The sequence below is a fragment of the Macaca nemestrina genome, chromosome 8, assembly GCF_043159975.1.
Source record: "Macaca nemestrina isolate mMacNem1 chromosome 8, mMacNem.hap1, whole genome shotgun sequence".
Classification (NCBI taxonomy): domain Eukaryota; kingdom Metazoa; phylum Chordata; class Mammalia; order Primates; family Cercopithecidae; genus Macaca; species Macaca nemestrina.
In genome coordinates this window covers 149,717,524-149,739,279 of record NC_092132.1, presented here as the reverse complement: position 1 = coordinate 149,739,279, position 21,756 = coordinate 149,717,524, and the positions used below count along the sequence as shown (strand labels likewise).

Below are 21,756 nucleotides of genomic sequence, written 5' to 3'. Positions count from 1 at the left end.
TTCAACGCACTCAAAATGACAGAATTTAGAGAAATACAGACGACAATTAGATGATTCATGAAACTCAACTTTTACTTCCCCACCCTCATAAAAATGCTACCCCAAGAGCCACAATTTCTGGTAAATCCTCTAATCAATCCTCTGGGCCATAATGAGATGGGAACAAGGACTTGGACTAGTTGGTATATTTCATTTTAAGAAGTTTAAGGAGCACAGAGTCCTGCCTTCTGTAGGCATATGAGCTTCTGAGACGGATAAGACACCCACACCCAGGAAAGTGAGGGAAGGCTGGGACTGGCCACACAATAGGAAGCACGGGCACTCCTCCTTTCCATGCCTTACACAAAAACCACACATAGAAAACGTTCAAAAGCTCATGATGTCCAAATGATAGCAGAGAATGTATTGTTTGCCAACTAAGACAAAAATCATTTACTAGAATTCCTGAGTCGTCTGGTGTTTGATGAAGGTGACTAAAAGTTGTCTTGTCAGTTACAGCAAAACTATTAAACTGCCTGCTGTAAATACAGCTCCTGTTGAGGGCCATTTACTGTCTCTAGTGTGCATTCAAAAAGAGGGTTAAATAGCAAGAACAAGCTGACCTAAAAGGGAAGAATATCTTGTTTCCTAAAGGAGGAAAATGTTCTAGCTTTGGGGTTGGGATTCCACACCATGGCTACAGGTCACCTGTCTTTGTCAATAAAGATTTATTGAAACACAGCTAAGCTCACTCTAGTATTGCCTATGGTGCTGTCATACTGTAGCAGCAGAGTTGAATAGTTACCACAGACATCAGATGAGCTGCAAAGCCAAAAGAATAACTCTGGCCCTTTACCAAAAAAGTTTGCCAGTCCTCTTTAGAGTCATCAGCCCTGGATTCCAGCTCCTCTATGCCACTGGATGTCAATGGAACATTTAAAAACTGACCTTATCTTTTGGAGTAATTTCACAGGAATAAAATCCCTGGCATAATATGTAAGGAATGAAATGGAAACATATATAATAACATTTTTTAAAACTGTCAATTGTTACTATGACTCTTGTTTAACAGGCTGGAGGCATCTTGTATTAAGGTTGCTGAAAATTCAAACAATTGAATTAAATGTGGTTAAATCAAAAGTACGTTGTAAAATGTTCGTATTGTATATAATATTGTAATATAATAAATTTCATTGTACTCTGTATACAGAGTACAAAAATACGCTGTATTTTTAGTGTTTAAATTCAGTGTACAGATATCTTCTGCTAATTTTACAGAGTAATTTATAAATAAAATGATATCTCACTTAAATTTCCAGGAATTTCAGTGTTAAATATATTGGAATTCACTGTAAATACAAGTTAATTAGTGCCTTTGTCTTTGTGAATTTCGTACAAATTTAAATGTTATCCCTATATTCATAAATAGCTGTAGTTTTTCCATGATTCATGCATCTAAGCATTTCTTTAAAAACAGTCGAGTAAATACATAAATTTTGATACACGTGTCAGTATTGTGGCATATGGGAAGGTTTTGAACAAATGTGAAAGTCTTAAAAAATGAAAAATCAGATGTAGAATGTTGAAAGCTCATCTTTATGAGTTAAGATGGATAACACATCCAAAACTGAAATGTGTTCAGCATCTTATTCCTGCACAAAATCTCCCATTTGTTATCCTCCTACACCCGGCAAAAATCACAGGAGAAAACTGAAAGTCCCCACACACCAGCTGTCCACTCACTCGCCCTCCTACCCTCCCCACATGTAGCTTTCCATTCCATTATTCTAATATTCAAAAGCATGTTTTACCAAAAGTATATGCCTGATTGGAAAAACAAAATGGAAACTTTGAAGATTTAAATGACCACCAAAGCTTAGTCAGATGTATAAAAATCAGTGTTGCAAGCTGACAGGCCCCAGGCCATTCCTCCTTCCTTAATGGTGTTATTTCTCTCTCCTCAGAAGACACAATATAAGGTTATATTATGAAAGAACCAGTGTCAAAAATGTCTTCAAGTCAGCGACTTAAAACAAACTGGGAAGCTGTCTGGAAAGGGCATATCATCCTCTACTGTCAAGAGGCATTTTACCCTATGAAAGGAGGATTCTCCATGATCAGGTTTTAGAGAAAAGAATTGGGAGAATACAAATAATTGCATGAATTACTGTCTTCTTAAATAGCTTAATTTTACTTCTATATCTCAAGCGTCTCATCAATTCTTGGACACAAAGATTTTCCTGTTTAGATTTATATTACTCTGATTTGCACGAAGGAATGAAAAGTGAAAGCAATTAAAATAAGAAATGCCTCATAATGGAAAATGTACTGTATATGACACCTTTTCAAGTTGATCAAGTAAATCAATAGTTCATTTTGTTGAAACCAAGAATAAGCCCGTAGTTGACCAGCTCTCAGAATGTGAACCTTGTAGAGGTCAACAGAATATTTGTCGTTCAGTGAGGCCATCAGTTGCCACTTTCTGGCTCCATTTAAAGAAAAAAAAAAATTGCACAATAAAGGTGGAAACTTTTTACACTAACATATACATTGAAAAATATACTTAGATTTAGAAACATAGATGCTTCTTTGATACTCAGTAAACCATCAACCTTAGGTAGCAAGAACATCAGAAATAATAAATTTACATGTTGCATTCAAATTCAGAAAGGGAAATGAACTGTGAATTCTTTGTAGACTGATTGAAGAACTCTGAAGACAAAACAAACTTGTATCACTTTGTCATTTGGGTGCAGGTTTGGCATTGAATTTACTGGATAGCAGACTGTGAAGCCTTTTTTAAAGTTTAGCATCTACATTTTGCTATAGATTAATTATATTTAACGTACTATACCTATACTTTACAAAATGACCTTCAAAGGGGAGATTTTTAAAAAATTATCTACAAAATGGAAATGAATTTATGAAATTGTAATGCATTTTGCCCTAATTTAAATACTTAATATTGATTTCCAGTGTTCTCAGCTTTCTTTAAGTCAATGTACATCAGTGTTTTTTCTTCTCTTAATCCAAATTTATGTTGTTCTCTCACATCTTCTCCTGGAATTGCCTCAGACTAACAAAAGATAATTTACCCTGTCTCAGTGATTTTCACCCCATATTCTTGTCATTTTAGAATAAAAACAAATCAACAACAAAACAGCAGCAAGAATGCCTATCTACAGGAGTTGATATTTGAGAACAATAAAAATGTAACCCTAAACGAAATACGTAACTTGCCAGCTCATCGTAAACTCAGAACATGCCACTCAACACTTCAGCAGGAGTAAATTTGTTCTCTGCACTCTGACTTAAAAGAGTATAGATTAATCATTATTTGACCACGTTTTTTTTTTTTTTTTTGTAGCATATAAACCAGATAAGGAGACAAAGCCTAGAGAAGGAGAAGGTGGGACAGAGGTAGACACAGGCTTCCCAAGAATAAGATGGCAAAGAGACGTTAGAACTGGGCGTGAGTGTTCCAGGAGAATGGCAAAGAGACGTTAGAACTGGGCGTAAGTGTTCCAGGAGAATGTAATATCATACATAACTTGGAAGAAATAATACTGTCCTTTTTTTTTTTTTTTTTTTTTTTTTTTTAAATGTTTTGAGATGGAGTCTCACTCTGTCACCCAGGCTGGAGTGCAATGGCGTGATCTCAGCTCACTACAAACTCCGCCTCCTGGGTTCAAACAATTCTCCTGCCTTAGCTTCCCAAGTAGCTGGGATTACATGCGCCGGCCACTATGCGTAGCTAATTTTTGTATCTTTAGTGGAGACGGGGTTTCACCATGTTTGGCCAGGATGGTCTCGAACTCCTGACCTTGTGATCCACCAGCCTCGGCCTCCCAAAGTGCTAGGATTACAGCCATGAGCCACCGCACCCAGCCCCATACTTTATAGTCTTTAACGCCATCTTCTAGGCCAATCTAGGTCAAATGGAAGGAGAAATTAAAAGTTTTCTATACCAGATACTGAACCAAACAGTTCAGATAACTAATTCTGTAAGCCTCATGCCAACTCCGTAGGGTAGGCACTATTTATTTTTCATTTATCAAGGGAAAACAAATTGAGGTAATGAGTGCTTAGTCACCAGCACAATGGTCACACTCATAGTGACTGGGAAACTGCATGGAACTCACACCTCAGAATTCATGTGCTTACCCACATGTAAACATTTAAATTAATTTACCCTAACATTTTGCATTTGTAGCATCCAAATAGTATATAGCCAATATTTGATGGTGTTTAAATAGAAAGTCATCTAATTTCTAGTTACTGTAAAAGAGAGACAAAGAGACTATTAAACATCATCCACTCTCATTTTTGCTTATTGAAGTTCATTTCAAATAGTGACCAATTTTTGTTTTCCATTTATCTAAAATTACATATTATCAAATGTAATGTTTATGCATATAAACATGGAGAAATTTGCTCCTGAGACAAGAATGTATTGGAAAAAAATAATAAAAAAGAAAAATCTTGGGGGAGAAGTGGGTACAGAAGATAACATTATGATTAAGATAAAAAATGTTAAGAAATGCAAGTAGAATAACTCATGAGTTGAGAATCCCCTCTGCAATGGTTTGGATATGGTTTGTCTCCACCAAAACTTAATGGTGAAATTTCACTGTCAATGTAAAAAGGTTGGAAGATGGAGGGCTTTGAGTTTATTAGGTCAGTAAGATCAATGAATGTCTTTCTCTTCAGACTAGATTTGTTCTAGTGAGACTAGGTTAGTTATCGAAACACTGGATTGTTATAAAGTGAGGGTGCCCCATGTCTTACCCCTTTTGCATGCATGCTAGCTTCCCCTTTTGCTTCTCCACCATGTGATACCAGTCCACCCAATTATGAGGAAACCCAAGGCCCTCTCCAAGTGTGGCCACCTAATCTTCAATCTCCCAGCCTCCATAACCATGAGATACATCTCTTTCCTTTATAAATTACCCAGTCTCAGGTAACATAGCAACACAAAATGAACTAGCAAACCCATCAAGTACAAATATCAATACATATTTTGTGATTGAAAAATGATTCTGAAATGGGCTCTTCTATGGAGTTAACTTACCCTTTACTATATTCCTTTTAGATAAGTAACTATTTCTGTGAGTGGATTTCTAACAGGAGCACCTTGTTTTCTTATATATTAAAAAATCAGCTACTGTGTTGGTCTTACAATTCATTAACTTAACCATTTGAAAAAATACATAGCAAAGGACTTTTAATTACTTGGTTCTATTTTTCATTCAAATTCCAATTAAGAACCAGAGATTCACTTAGCAATATTAATTTCCACATTATCATCACATTTCTTACTCTGTAATGTTCATTATTTAATTTTTTTCTGTGCTTATTGCAATGAGCTAAACAGCAGTTATATGGAGAAAAATACAGCAATCCTTCCACCCATTCCATTCTTCTCAAAAATAATTTATTTTCACAATTCACATATACTCTTACACTTTTCTGAACACTCATGAAGGCATATGTGTGCTATATATTTGTACATATATGTAGACATTCACATACCTATGCAAGTACTTTTATATTTTTATCAAAATAAAATCATGTTGCATATACATTCACACACCTATGCAAGTACTTTTATTTATATTTTTACCAAAATGGAATTATGTTGCATTTTTTTTTCACTTTAATGTACTGTGCACATCTCCTGAGGTCAATACATATAGGACTAAAAGGAATTATTTTTAATAGTACTAGAACTTCTCATGATACCTGATAGAAAGTACACAACAACATAGCTGGGGTGTTTGTGTGTGTGTGTGTGTGTGTATGTGTGTGTGTGTAGCCAGGGCAAAGGATTAGGTAAATATCTCAATGTGCCTGATATAGTCTGGATATCTGTCAATGTGCAAACCTCACGTTAAAGTGTAATCCCCAACATTGGAAGTAGGGCCTGGTAGGAGGCAAGTAGATCATAGGTGGGGGGTGGATTTCTCATAAATAGTTGAGCACCATCCCCTTGGTGCTCTCCTGGGCACAGCGAAAAAGATTCACCAAAAGTGAACTGAGAAGTGTGTGGCACCTCTTACTCTTTCTCTTGCTTCTGCTTTTGCCATGGGTCACGCTGGCTCCTCCTGTGACTTCCACCATGATTGGAAGCTTCCTGAGGCCTCACCAGAAGCCACGCAGATGCCAGTGTCATGCTTCCTGTCCAGCCTGCAGAACCGTGAGGCAATTACACCTATTTTCTTTGTAAATTACCCAGTCTCAGGTATTTCTTTGTATTAATACAAGAATGGACTAATACAGCCTCACAAGTGTAATTTGTCTTAATGAATTTGCAATGGTCTATTCCAACCGAATCAGAAACCAGATTTTGTGATACAAAGATTTATTTCCAGGGTATGTATGTTAAGTTCACATAACCAACATATAAAGACAAAGTGAAAAATTAATAAATTACAGTTCATAGGAATTAGACTATTGACATTGATACCTATACTGATATGACAGTTTTGTTGTTTTCATTTAAGTCAGTCTAGGCCTGTATGTGAAGCCAAATTGTAATGGAAGGATGCCTGCCTAAACAAGGAATTCAGAACAAGAAAAAGTAAAACATAAGATAACTGACAACAATCAGATAAAAGACAGGTTGATACCTCAGGTTAACAGAGTTTATATCATCGATGGACAGAAGCCATTTTTATCTTTTCAATAGTTATGAGATTTGTAACAACTTGAAATCTATACAATGTTCTTTCCAGAAAAACACACTTACAAAATTGTGCATATAATTTCACAGCTTCATGGAAAGAGGTATTTCATGACCCTCAAATTAAGTAAGTTAGATATATAGAATATGGATAGCCTCACAGTGGACCAGAATAATTAGTTAACAACCTACATTCACAACCATCCCAGGGAGGGTTGCTCAGTTGACTGCAACCATCAGGGTGCGACTGTGAGCTGGCTAAGGTTTCCTTTCCTTGAGGCTGATCCTAAATGACACAGCTTCTCCTCAGGCTCTGTGCTTTTACTAGGTTCATGGGGCTGCCCAAACCAATTCTATCATTCATTCTTTTATCAGACACATTAGAAGTTACAGGTAGCATGAAAGCCTTGCTAGATTAGCTAAATTTGTTTCTTTAGGGCAGTTCAGCATCTCATCATTTGATTGTCTTAAAGTTGTACTTTCAGAAGGCAATTATATCTCTGATATATCCCCACTTTTAGAAGATGTTAGTGTTCATGTACTCACAGCACTAATTCTTTTCTTTTAAAAATTATTTTATCACAGCAAGAACACTTATTATGAGATCTACCCTTATAACAAATATTCAATTGTACAAGACAGTATTGTTGACTATACATGCAATGGTGTACCACAGATCTCTGGAACTTACCCAGTGAATATTTTCAAATGTCATTTAACATTGATTAGTGGTTCTAATATAGCTAGTGTTCAAAACTCCTGCAAATGGAGGACAAAGGAGAGATTTCAGTAGATTCTGGCAAATAAACCTAGAGATAGCTAAGGTGAGGCCCCTAGTTCTACTTGTTATAAAATGAGGAAGGAGTGTGTTTACAGGAAGGATACCTGGGTTTACCAGTCTAAGTTATCTAATTAGCTCAGAGAAAAGTAATTACTGAAAATTTGCATTTGTTTCAAGCTCTAGGATTGTTATAAATCTAAAACAATGTTACAGTGTGGGCTATTGGAGAGCCAGCTGCTGTTCCTGTGCTAGCACCTTCTTGAAAATGAAACATTTCTATCCTGCCAGGTGCATCATGCATGCTCCACGCTTTAATTCAGGTGGAGTTTGGGTAATCACTTCAAGGGAGAAATAAATCAGTGCTGACATTCTAAATAAAGCTTTGAGCTTGAAGGGTAATAATCTAGCTGCTCTTTCTAAATCCAGATCCATAGGTGTTAAAGAAAGAAAATTCTGCTTGAGGGATGTGTCAGAGGGATATGCCACATATATTCAGCCAACAGAGGGACACTCCGGTAACAGGAAGTCCCGCCCATCCTTAGAGTTAATAACTTCCTGAAACCTGAAGAAAAGGGCCATCTAGCAGCCAAGATTCACTTTTCTCTGGTGAAAATTCAAGGACTATATAAAAGTGTAGGCCGTTTTCTTTCATAAAACAAATGTTCAATGGATTAAGAAATACTGATCACTCATTTTCTGTTTGTGAGGATTAAATTTCATGTCCTATACTGAGCAAAATTTATAAGAGGATCTGGTTATGCATGGTTTGTAAGTCATAAACTATGATCCACACTGTAGATCACATAATCTCTTGATCTTTAAATCAGTTCAGCAATTTTTTTTTTTAAGAAACTTTTGCATGAGTGGGTGTGTTCACTACAGATAAAATCAAATTCAAAGTTTTCAATTGCAATGCTTACTGGCAGTTTTCCTTTCAGGTTTCGGGGGAATATGAACTACTAGAAAAAATTAAGATGGGGTTGAGTGTAGATTTTTATCAAAAAATACTTTTGTGTATTTATCATGTGCCAAGTGTCAAGGACTCAAATTTTCCTTAAAGTATTGCCCTCAACAGTACAAAGAGTAATGGCCATAGAGTAGGCATATGAGGTGCCATCTATTGGCTTCCATTAAGTGCTGTGGGAATTCAGAATTCATTTACTCCATGTTCTGTCTTCTCCCTGTATGTATTTTGGGATATTACAACCATCACTTAAAACCAAAGGTGATAAATTGTCACATAGAAGTAGATGCAAACAAATGCTATCCCTTCATTTCACAGTCCAGTGAAAGTAATTCAGCTTTTTTGTAAAGGATCTCACAGAGTAAGTTTTCTATTGCAAGGATGAAACAATGTAAACTCAACTTTCTAACCCTGAGATAGGGCAGAAGGGCTCAGCTCCAGGCTCTCTGAACTCCAGAGAACCCAGGCTCAAGATCATCTGCCTCTGTTCCCCACTAAACTCAGCCTCCGTCAACTCTGCCTCACTTCTGTGTCCCCTCTTCCTGTAAACCACATTGCTGAGTGTTCTCAAAGATAGCCATCTGTTTTTCTCCATACTTCTGCAGGTGTTCCTCCTCACTCCAGAAGATCCTTCTATTGTCTGTCTTCCTTGAGAACTTGTATTCAGGGTCTGACACAAAGTAGACATTTCGCACATGTGCCTTAAAAACACACTCGTCAGGTCATGAACCGAGCATCCACTCTGTGATGGTCTCTACATAGCCCATGTAGACCTGGTCTTTCCCTTGCTCTTTTGCTCTGTTTTATAAAGCCAGAATGACTACTGAGTCACATCAATTACACCAATGTTCTCTTCGATTGTTTCATTCTCCTTCACTAGTCACTGAGAATAAGCACTATTCATTTCATCTTTGTATTCCCGTAATTTAACTCAGTATTGTGTCTCTGTTAGAGGCCCTGTGAATGCTGAGTAAATAAATGAAAGAAGAAATGAATGAGCAAATCTGTGTATCCAATTACACGTGTGCATGTGTAAGTATGGACAGCCATGTGTGTGGGCACATATGTGTACATATGTGTGCATTTTGAGTGTGAATTTGTGTGTGTGTATACATAAATAAAATATATACAAGAGGAAACAGTTGTTGTATAAAGATTGCAACTTCTGTAGATACATAGACATGTGGATAATTTCTGCTTTCATTCCCTAGCAGCCATGGGATCTTGGGAAACTAAAATACTGTAGTTAACTACTTCACTTTCTCTACCTGATAATAATAGGTCACCTTATTTCACTTAGACAATTTCTGTGAAGATTTAATAAGAAAAGGCATGTATGAGCTTTACACCATCCTGGGCATATGTGTCTATCTGTCTATTCACCTACCTACCTAACTACCAACCAATCTATCTACCTAACCATCCATCCATTCTTAATCTATCCATTATCTATCTATCATATATCTAGCTTACACATCTGTTCATTTTTAATTCATCCATCACCTATATATCCATCTATTTACCATCTACCTATATTACCATCCATTTTCTTCATCATCTATCCATCTACCTATCTACCTTTCTATCTATTCACACATACACTTTAAAGAGAACACAATGTTGTAATTGATAGAATGAATGATTTTAAGACAAAAACATAAAAGAATACAATTCCTTTAGATTTCACTGAGTTCTTTAGACCACATCCATGGGCAAATGCTTTTCCCATTCCAACCAATAAGCAATTTTATTTATATGAAAAATAATTTCTGCCACAAGCAAAATTTTGCTATTTAGTAATACTGAAATCTCTCACTATACCCCCAGTATTTAGTCATTAAAATGTAAGATACTTTCAGATTCTTAGAGATTTTATGCATAAAATTTAAAACCTAATATCCAGAATCTATAAAGAACTCAATCAAATTTACAAGAAAGAAACAACCCCATCAAAAAGTGGGCAAAGGATTATGAACAGACACTTCTCAAAAGAAGACATTCATACAGCCAACAGACACATGAAAAAATGCTCATCATCACTAGCCATCAGAGAAATGCAAGTCAAAACCACAATGAGATACCATCTCACACCAGTTAGAATGGCAATCATTAAAAAAGTCAGGAAACACCATATGCTGGAGAAGATATGGAGAAATAGGAACACTTTTACACTGTTGGTGGGACTGTAAACTAGTTCAACCATTGTGGAAAACAGTGTGGCGATTCCTCAAGGATCTAGAACTAAAAATACCATTTGACCCAGCCATCCCATTACTGGGTATATACCCAAAGGATTATAAGTCATCCTGCTATAAAGACACACGCACACGTATGTTTACTGCGGCACTATTCACAATAGCAAAGACTTGGAATCAACCCAAATGTCCATCAGCGACAGACTGGATTAAGAAAATGTGGCACATATACACCATGGAATACTATGCAGCCATAAAATAGGATGAGTTCGTATCCTTTGTAGGGACATGGATGCACCTGGAAACCATCATTCTCAGCAAACTATTGCAAGAACAGAAAACCAAATACCGCATGTTCTCACTCATAGGTGGGAACTGAACAATGAGATCACTTGGACACAGGAAGGGGAGCATCACACACTGGGTCCTATTGTGGGGAGGGGGTAGAGGGGAGGGATAGCATTAGGATATATACTTAATGTAAATGACGAGTTAATGGATGCAGCACACCAACATGGCACATGTATACATATGTAACAAACCTGCATGTTGTGCACATATACCCTAAAACAAAGTATAATAAAAAAAAATTAAAACCAATTTATTTACAGATGGTCCCTAGGGAAGCTGAGGCAAATGTTGAATATATAAAATTAGTATGTTAAAATAAACATGTGATACTTGTGTTTGCATTTAAGAATTCTCTTTTTAACTACCATGTCAGTTATGATATTTAAAGGAATCTTAATAGATTCCTAACATTCTTATCAGCTTTGCTTTAATCAATAATCCAATTTAACCTTTCTTCTGCCTTGTCAATTTGATTATAAATATCTGTATCAAAATGCATAATAATTTCATTCAGATTTATTTCAAAACCTGCCATCCCATGAATAAAGTCTTTGCCAATTGTTACGAAAAACTGTGTCCAATCTATAGAATTGGCTTATGCTACGGAGAAAAGTTCTATACAAAGCAAGTAGTGATTCTAGTTAATAAATATTGGAGTCACTATTTCGATTCAGAGTTGGTGCTTTCTATCCAAAAAATGTTGTATTATGTACAAAAATTTTATTTTCCAAAAGCTAGTGGATCAAAAAGAATACAACTTCAAAAAAACCTTATTTTACTTACAAAATGAACTAAAAAGTCAACCTAAATTATTGCAATTCATACAAGCTAGATTTTAAAAATATAACCAATATTTAAATTATTGAAGTCCACTGTACAAATAATTTCCCAAATAGTTTCCAAAACATTTGAAATTATATTCATTAAAAATAAAGCTGTGCATTAAAATTGACAATATTTAGTCCTTAGAACCAAAATAATGAACATTTTGAGTCTAAGAGTTTTGATAATAGATTCTCATGTTTCCAACATTTAGCTTACATTTTTACTAATAAGAAAAACCATTATAAAATAGATCAATTCTTTTTTAAAACCTAAAGACAGAAAAAGTGCATCAGAGAGAGAGGTTTTTCGGGGAACAATTTTTAGATGACTGTGTATCACCCAGTCCATATATTTTCTTCAATGTCCTCAAGTCTAATATTTGTCAGCCTTTGTCTCATGTCAATTTTCTTCCTAGATGTTTTTCTTAAAACATAGGTAAGCTTGATGACAAAATAATGTTTTTTAATACTTGAGATTATGGTAAAAGAAGAACAATACACAAATAAAATTTATAGACATAGTACTTCAAAATTGGGCACATAGAGGAAATTTAATAGTAATCTTATTATAACTTATATATAATCCTAGTATTTTCTGTTATAAATTTATCAAAGACAGCTATGCAACGTTGTTGGTTCACAATGAAGACTAATGTCCAAGTATAGAACTAGCAAGTAAAATCTTACAACACTGAATTAAGTTAGTAACTTCAATTTTATTCTATATTTAGCAGTTAAAATGTGTTAATTTTAATATATACACTTAATTACTAAGACTTGCTAAGGTCTATATTCAGAAAGTCAAACACTCTAAATAATCAATGTTAGTATAAAATTTGTCAGTATTCCCACTGGATTTCCAGAGTTAAATTCAATGAACAAACACGTTAACTACAATATTTTAATTTATTGTTTCTATTCTCATTATGTAGCGTAATAGTTCCACGTATGAATAATAATTTATGTAAATAATGCCTATTCCAAAGTACTGCCAGAAAACACTTGAGTTCTTTGTCCGGATTATGTTTGTTCCCAAGGTGATCATGTTTACACAGATCTTACATGTTCAGAAGATTCTTCTCAAGACAATAAATTTCCATTAAAAATTTATGCAGCAGTCAGGTAATACTACCAAAATTCCATGTTTTAAATTAAAAAATGAATTTATTATAATATGAAAGCTCATTTTATATCTAAATCCAGTTGCCTTTATAGGTCTTGGATTATATATCAGTATTTTATTCTATTATTTGACTCATACAAATTACTTGACGGGTCAAATAACAGAATCCCTGGGCAGTCTCTTCAAAATAAGAACTGATGGGAAAGGAGGAAATCTCAGATATCAGAAAGAGAATTTTGTGATTCTAAAGCAACTTGAGATATTTTTCTAATCATCATTGATTCTGCTTATATACATATATGAATAGGTGTATTTGCTTATGTCATGCACTTTTAATAAATTCTCACTTTTTCCCATGACATTGCCTTGGTAAGTTACAGTTGTCTAAAGTTTATGGGTAAAGTATTTGGTACTTGCAATAAAAATTGCTATAAAAACTCTCCTCTAGATTATCTTATCTTTACTCTTCTACTTAAGACTATAATTGACAATTTTTCTCCTAATAATACACACTCATTTTTGCAGGAGACCTTGAAGCTAACTGATAAATAGTTTTAAACACACAGATATTAAATACTGGATACAATTTCAGTTTAGCCAACAAAGCACCTTTTTAACAGGGTTTTTTTTTCTTTTAAAACATAGGTTTGGCTTTACTTGTAAACATCAGACTATAATATCACCATTTCAAATCGAAATATCACAAAAACATTTTCTACATAGCCACATTAAAAAATAAATACAGGTAACTTATGACCCTATTCCATTTTCTAGAAAGTTTTCCAGTTGTTCTTTTGGAGTAACACAGAAATATTTTTCCAACATAGACGATCTTGCCCTATCTTCTTTATTATACCATCATGACCACCAGTTAAGCCAACAATAGCCCAGAAATATTTGATAGAACTATTCACGTGGTAATTTCTCAACAGCGAAGGAATTTTCACAACATTTATTTTGGGAACCTAGCAAGACTTCGTTTTCAACTGTCAACTTTATCAGGAGTGGAGAAAAATTGCCAAGTTTTCTAAAATGTGGAAGCATTATCTATTTTTTAAACAAATATTGTACATTAACTGGACAAAATATGCTTGGCATAGAGCACGTATGGATTGCTTTAGAGATGCCTTTTTAATATTCTGCAAAAAAATGAAATTATGTGAATTTAGGGTTTATATGCAGTGGTACCTTGATATAATCAAAACTGAGCACTAATAACATCCATTGATCTTAAAGTAGCCCATTGCTTTCCAAAGATTAACTTATCCCTTGATAGTGTTGTACTTAAAGGTGATAGACCCTTTCCAGCCACTGATGCTGGCTTATGCACAAATGCAGTGGCCCGAACGACGTTAGAGGCAGAATCTCCCACCATTCTCAGCATTATTCCACATGTAACTTTAAGTGAGAGGATGAGTCGGTATATTCCTATGTCTCTGCAAAGAGAACCTTCCACCCTTTTATTTTCTGATAATTTCACTACAGCCAAACTCACTTGCACAAACCACATGTAGATTTTAACTTTCCACAAAATACGATTGTTCCCTAAAGGCAGAGCATTCCCAATAAGAATATGTAATTTGTGACTTAGCAGAGAACGACATCCAAAGTAAACAGTGTGTGCTGCAAATAGGAATTGGTTTACACCTCTACCCACAGATTGCTTAAGTTTACAGACTCCAGAGTTTGTGTTACAGACAATAGCTCTTACATGACATGTAAAAGACAATTTAAATTTCCATGCAAAACAGTACTAAAGTAGATACAAGTCAGCCTTTAAAGCATTAACTAGTTCAATTTCTTAAAACCTAATACTTGAAGTGATAATTTCATTTTCCAAAGTTCTATCTTTGCCTTTTAAAAAAAATCCTGCCAAAAGCTATTTTAATAATGATAGCCATACCCCAAAGGCATCTCGGCACCAAATCCGAAGACATGAAAACAAATAAAATCTCTACGCCTTGCATGATCAAACAACAGTAAAAGCAAATTATCTCTATTAAAAATTTCAGCTTTGACAACAAAAGCTCATTTAATGAAATTTCCTTTACTCAAGCACTATCAGTATAATTGTCCAACCAAAAATTTAATAAAGATCTTCTGCATTAAAAATGAACTCTTTGCCACATAAGAGGGCTATTCAGACTCCTCAAAACTTATTCACCACAAGTTAGTAAAAAGAAAACCCAAACAAGAAAAGTTCTAGTGATAAGAAAAAAAATTGTGAACATGTTTTAGGCTGGAAAGTTTGGCGATTTTAACAGTGTTATCCAATGCCACTGTATTACACCGAAGCCAAATGTCTACACCATGAAACGACCTGTGACAGCAGCGTAATTTTTCATTGTTAACCCAGAGTGGTATGTGTTAGATCATTTGGACAGTGAATGCATGTGCAAAACACAATCAATCTCCTACCTTCATATAATGCTTTAAAACCTTGGGCACTCACAGCGAAGTCTGTTGTGAACCACAGAGTGAGGATAGATCCTGTACTCACTATAGAGGATGGCAGCTGAAATCCCGATAATCTAAATTAAAAAACAAACAAAAAAGACACGAAGAGAGTTAAAAGCATGAATTTATCAAAAAAGCTTATTTGATGAAGTCACTGAATAACTTTAAGAGTGGTATATTCACTTGAAGTATGACATTAAACACTTAAATAATCCGTACACATGGCTTTGGTTGGTAGGTATTTGAAATTAAACATTTTCAAGTATCAGAGTTCGTTTATTTAAATAACTTTTGAGAAAATTTCTTCTTGAAAATTCTTGCTTATATAATACGCCGTTGTCTTAAATGCTCCTTGGTTTTGTATGGCAATAATCTACCGCCAACATTTTTTTAAATTTAAATTTAAATTTTAAGTTCTGGCATACATGTGCAATATGTGCAGGTTTATTATGCAGGTTAAGGTGTGTAATGGTGGTTTGCTGCACCTCTGAAGCCATCATGTAGGTATTAAGCCCAGCATGCATTATCTATTTTTCCTAATTCACTGTTCTTAAATTTTTTCTAATTAAAAAAAAAAAAATATGACAGGAAAAGCGTGTGCATGTGTGGTCATGAAACAATCTGTGTTTCAGCTGGATTCCAAGCAGTGCTCTTAGGGAAAGTGAGTGAGATGATCAGGATGGCAAAGGCCCAGTGCAACAGGCTGTGAGCTGTCCAGAGGGCAAATCAATCCTGACACAGCTCTGTGATCCACAATGGGACTCCCAACATAAGAATGCTAAAAACACCCACATTCTGGTGTAGCTTATTTTGTAATGTCATAAAATCTACAAACGCCTGTGCTGTGGAGGCTGGTCTGTCCTTTTTCACCCTCCTAGGAGCCTTCCTCCCTCCCTGTCTTTTGGTTTATCACCTTTCCTATCTGTTACAATTCACAGGGATCTTCACCAGCTCTCAAATTGTATTCATTTTTGTAAACTGCAGTATCCGCTGTCTGCTCTTTTTTTTTTAAATTCAATTCCCTTAAAGACACTCATTTGTTCTTTTTATTTTTTCCCATTGGATGCCAATCCTAACCACTTCCAGACAGTCCATTCACATGAAGAAGTAAATGACTGATGAACAGAAAAAGACCTGTCATACCAGCAGACACTGCTTTGTGGTTTATATGTTATTGAACACAATACAAAAGACAAGTCAGTGAAGCAAACATTGCTTTAAGAAAGAAAACAGTGAGTTTAAATCCTCCTGTGACTCTGTGACTGAAGACCAGCAAGAATACAGAACTCATCAACCCTCCACAACAGTATTTAATCAATATTTCTAGAACACTTTATCCAACAAGAACAGAGTGCGCATGTATTTCAAGTGCCCATAGAACATATACCAAGATAAACCATATTGGAGGCCATAAAAACAAACTTCAATACATTTAAAATAACCAAAATCATATAGCATCTATTCTCTGACCACACAGTGGAATCAAATTAGAAATCAGTAAGATAAAAATGACAGAAAAATATATAATTACTTGGAAAATGAACAGCACGCTTCTAAATAATCCATGGATCAAAGAGGAAGTCTCAAGGAAAAAAAAATATAGATAAACTCTATGAAAATATAAAATACAACATATTAAACTTTGTAAGACTCAGCTAAGTAGTGCTGAGAAGGTAATCAGTAGCACTAAAAACAGAACTTAGAAAAGAGAAAAACTCCCAAATCCCTAATCCAAATTCTCATTGAAAAAACTGTAAAAGGAAAAAAAAAACACACAAATCAATCAAACTAAAGGAAACAGAAAGCAAAATAAATAAATAAATAAATAAATAAATAAGAAAAATACAGAAATCAATAAAATTGAAAGAAAAAAACAACAAATAATGAAAAAAAGAGCCAGTACTTTGGAAAAAAAAAATCATTAAAATTGACAAAGACTGACTAAATAATTGGGAGTTTCAGAAGGTACAAGTAGTCATTGTTAGTCATTAAACATCAAATATTACTATGAACTCAGAAGACATCAAAAAAATATAAAAGTTACTACAGAAACTACATATGTAAGATTGGCAACTAAGAAAACATGGGTCACTAACTCAAAAAAAAAAAACTATTACAACTAACCAATGAAGAAATACATAATGTGAATTACCATATAGCTATTAAAACTTACCCCAAATAAATATCCAGTTCCAAATGTTGCTACTGGAGAATTCAACCTTTAAATAATCAACACCATTTGTACACACTTTAAAGAATTAACACTAATTGTACACAGTCTCTTCCAGAAAGTGTAAGTGGATGGAATGCTTTTCTAGTAATTTTGTGGCATTGACACTATCCTTTCCCTTATGGGCTGAATTATGCTCCTCCCACCAATTCATACATCGAAGCCCTAACCCCCAACATAACTGTATTTGGAAACAGGGCTTTACAGAGGTAATTATAGTTAAATGATGTTGAAGAATTAGGACTCTGATCCCACAGGATTAGTGTTCGTTAAAAATAGGAAAAGAGAAGAATACCTTTCTCCCTGGACACATACTGATAAAAGACCATGTGAGCATGGAGCAGGAAGGCTGCTGTCTACAAGTTAGGAAGAGAGCCCTCACCAGGAACTGACTATTCCGGACCCTGATCTCAGACTTTCAGTCTCCAAAAGTGTGAAAAAGTAAAACTGTATTTCTTAGTCCCCATAACTTATAGTATTTTGTTATGGCGGCCTAAGTAGACTAAGACACTCTGATATCAAAATCAGATAAACACAGATAAAAGAAAAACAGTATCTCTCATGCATATAGATGCAAAAATCCTTAACAAAATAAGAGAAAACAGAAGTAGGCAAGATAAGAATTATACACCATGATCAAATGGTGTTTATTAGAGGAATATAAGAAAGGTCCAATCTTTGAAAATTAATCAATATAATCTGCAATCTTAATGGGCTAACAAAGAAAAATCACAAGATCATAGTAATCCTTGTAGAAGAAAAAAACATTTGACAATAATAATCACTGAATCATGAGAAAAGTTCTACAGTAAAATATGATTGGAGGGAATCTTCTCCAAGTTGACAAAGAATATCTCCACACATACACACAGACACAAAAAAAAAAGCCTAAAGATAACATTTTACTTAGTGGTGAAAGACTGCATGCTTCTGCGTAAGACTGGGAACAAGTCAAGAAATATCTGCTTTGAACAGTTGTATTCAATATTGTGCTGGAATATCCTACAAATATGATAATACAAGAAAAGAAAATAAATGCATACAGGTCAGAAAGGAATAAATAAATTTACCACGATTTGAAGATAGCATGATGACCTTTATAGAAAATGCCAAGGAATCTACAAGAAAACTTGTAGAGCTAATACTTGATATCATCACATGTGCAGGGCACACAATGAACATACAAAAATCTATAGTATTTCTGCATACTAGTAATAAACACATTAACATCAAAATGTGAAATACATAAATCACAATAGCTCAAAAAAGAAAAGTTTTTGTATAAATACAGTAAGATATGCCCAACACTGTATACAGAAAAATACACAACACTAAGAAAAAATTCAAAGAAACGCTAAATAAATGGAGAGGTATACCATGTTAATAGATTGGAAGACTCAAGGTAAAGATATAGGTTATTTCCAAATTGATATACAGGTTTTACACAATTTATATCAAAATCCCAGCAAGAATTTTTGAAGATATAGCAAGATCTTTTTAAAATGTGTATGAGAAGGCAAAAAAGAAAAAAATAAAATAGCTCGAACAATTTTGTGAGAGAAGAATAAAGTAGGAAAAATAGTTTACCTGATTTCAAGACTTATTTTACATCTACAACAATTAAGACTATTTGGTATTGGCAGATTGGCAAAGAAATAAACCCATAGCTCAATGGATCAGAACAAAGAACCCAGAAGTAGACCTAAACAAGTATCTCCAATTTGTTTTCAACAGATTCAAAAGAAATTGCATAGAATAAATCAACAAATTATGATTAAACAATTGGATTACAAATATAAATGTAAAATGTAAAGCAATTAGGCTCTTAGAAAAAAAAAAATAGGGGAAGTCTTCTGAGTCTAGGGCTACACAGAGTTTCTATACTTGACACCAAAATTACAATCCAGAAAAAGAAAAGTTAATAAATCGGATTTCATAAAAATTAAAAACTTTGCTCTGCAAAAGACCCTATTAAGAGGATAAACGTGTATGCTGCAGACTGGGAGAACACACGTGCAAGCCAAATATCTGACAAAAGACAAGTATCTAGAATATACAATTAACCTCAAGACTCAACAGCAAAAGACAATCTATTTAGAAAATAGACAAGCATAAGAGTCATGTGACCTAAAGGACATCTAGACGGCAGATAAGCACATGAATATTTTACTCTACATCAATAGACATTAGAGGAATGCAAATTAAAACCACAGAGAAATACCATCCTGGGAGGTCACCATCCGTATGGAAACCTCTCCTACCAGGTAGAGGTGGTGAGGACAGAATTGACACAATGGAGAAGTTCAGAATGGCTGAAATAAAAATAAATAATGACAACATCACATGCTGACTAGAATGTGGAGAAAACTGATTGCTCTTGTATTGCTGGTGGAAATATAAAATGGTACAGCCATTTTCTGTAGAAAACAGAAAACTTCTGGAGAAGTTTGGTATTTCCTTTAAAAATGAAACATGCAACTGCCATCTGATCTAACAATTGTTCTACTTTGCAGATGCCCTAGAAATGCTCATGATTGGAAACAGTCCCTATCTTGATTGTAATACATCAATATTCGGTAGTGTAATTATTGTACAATTGTTCTTCTTTGCAGTTGCCCCAGAAATTCTCATGATAGGAAACAGTCCCTACCTTCACCATAATACATCAATATTCTGGTAGTGTAATTATTGTACCACAGTTTTGCAAGTGGCTTCCACTGGAGAAACTGGTATACAGTACACACAAACTCTTTGTATAATGTCTTTTAACTACATGTGAATCTATAATGATCTCAAATAATTAAATACATTGGAAAGGTTGAGACTGAGAGGTACTCAAGAACATATTAAGATGAAAATAATCTAGTAACCAAAATAATGCTATTTAATAACAAAACGTAAGTTCTAAAAGTAAGTTGAACAAAAACTATTGAGGATAATTTCATTTAGTAAATGCCCATCTTGAAGTTTTACATATCTATTCGCATAAGTTTAGGTACAAAATAATGTGATAGCACTTTAAATACAATTTCATGTCCCTTTTAATTATTAAGTTTTATAAAGATTTGTGATTATGAAGGGGTGTGGTCAAATGATATTAGTTCAGGAAGTAGGAACAAGATACTAAGGGATTTTTAAAACCAATGTCATAGGACTACTGTTTGGAGGTTTGGGGTAATTTAATATTTACATATGTAGGTAAAATACAAGCATGTGATCTGATTTCAAATAGCTGGAATGAAATGGATTCATTCATAGTTGTGTGCAAAAAAATGGAGTCCAACATTAGTTGACAGGGATGTGGAAGGATGAGTGGATCCAATTGATCATAAAGCTTTCAAGAGCTAAATTTGTGATTAAATGTTAACGGCCATTTACTCCACACTGGCTGAGAGTGAGGAATCGTTTAAGGAGCTGGCAAGACTCACTCCTTGGTGGCTCACACATGTGCTCCTGAGGATGCTAAAGTACTTCTCTGAGGATCTTGTCCATGAGGACCTTTGCAATACATTTTATTCCTGTCTGCCTCACTTTGAGGAATCCCTTGCTTCTTACAAGCAACTGGCTTATTTTCAACATATAGTAAATTATGAAGCAGAAATATTATGAAGCAGAAATATTTTGAAGTAAAATGGAATATTTTGAAGTAAATCCCAACAATCCACACAGGTGTCTTGCAGTAGCGAGTCTTCCTTCTGTCATTCAGATTTGACGGTCCAGGGTAGTACGGGGTTATCTTAGTATACATAAAATTATTGACAAACTTTGAATATTTCAACAGAAATATGACATATATGTTACACCCTATTGTAATTTTTTAGTGTTCTTAAAAAAATACAAGCATGCTAAAGTATCTTCATTTTAGAGAGCTAGACATAGCCCAAAATTAAAGACATATACATTAAAACATTTTAAAATGTGTTTTCCAAATCTCCAAGGGAGTATGAAATTTTACTAAAGAAAAGCTGTCCATAAATAAAAGGAATTATTTTGAAATGCAAAAAAAACTTATTGCCTATGGATGTGAGAGACAGACTGACATTAATTTCCAAATGGCATATACAGAGGTTCGGTAATCAGGAAATAGACTGCATTCTGTAAATTCAGAAGCCTTATATCTATAGTTATTGGACTAGTAGTTTTTCAGCAAAATAGCTTATTTTCTATAAG

The 21,756-nt window shown here is 34.5% G+C and overlaps 1 protein-coding gene across 2 annotated transcripts in view; it reads right to left on the bottom strand.

The window, feature by feature from the left end:
* Window positions 1-21,756, bottom strand: part of LOC139355625 (CUB and Sushi multiple domains 1) — a 2,038,620-nt gene that overhangs the window by 1,449,849 nt on the left and 567,015 nt on the right. For both annotated transcript variants that reach the window (XM_071067488.1, XM_071067489.1), the window contains exon 3: window positions 15,318-15,430. In XM_071067488.1, coding sequence (XP_070923589.1) covers window positions 15,318-15,430 — 113 coding nt within the window. The remainder of the gene's footprint in view (window positions 1-15,317; window positions 15,431-21,756) is intronic.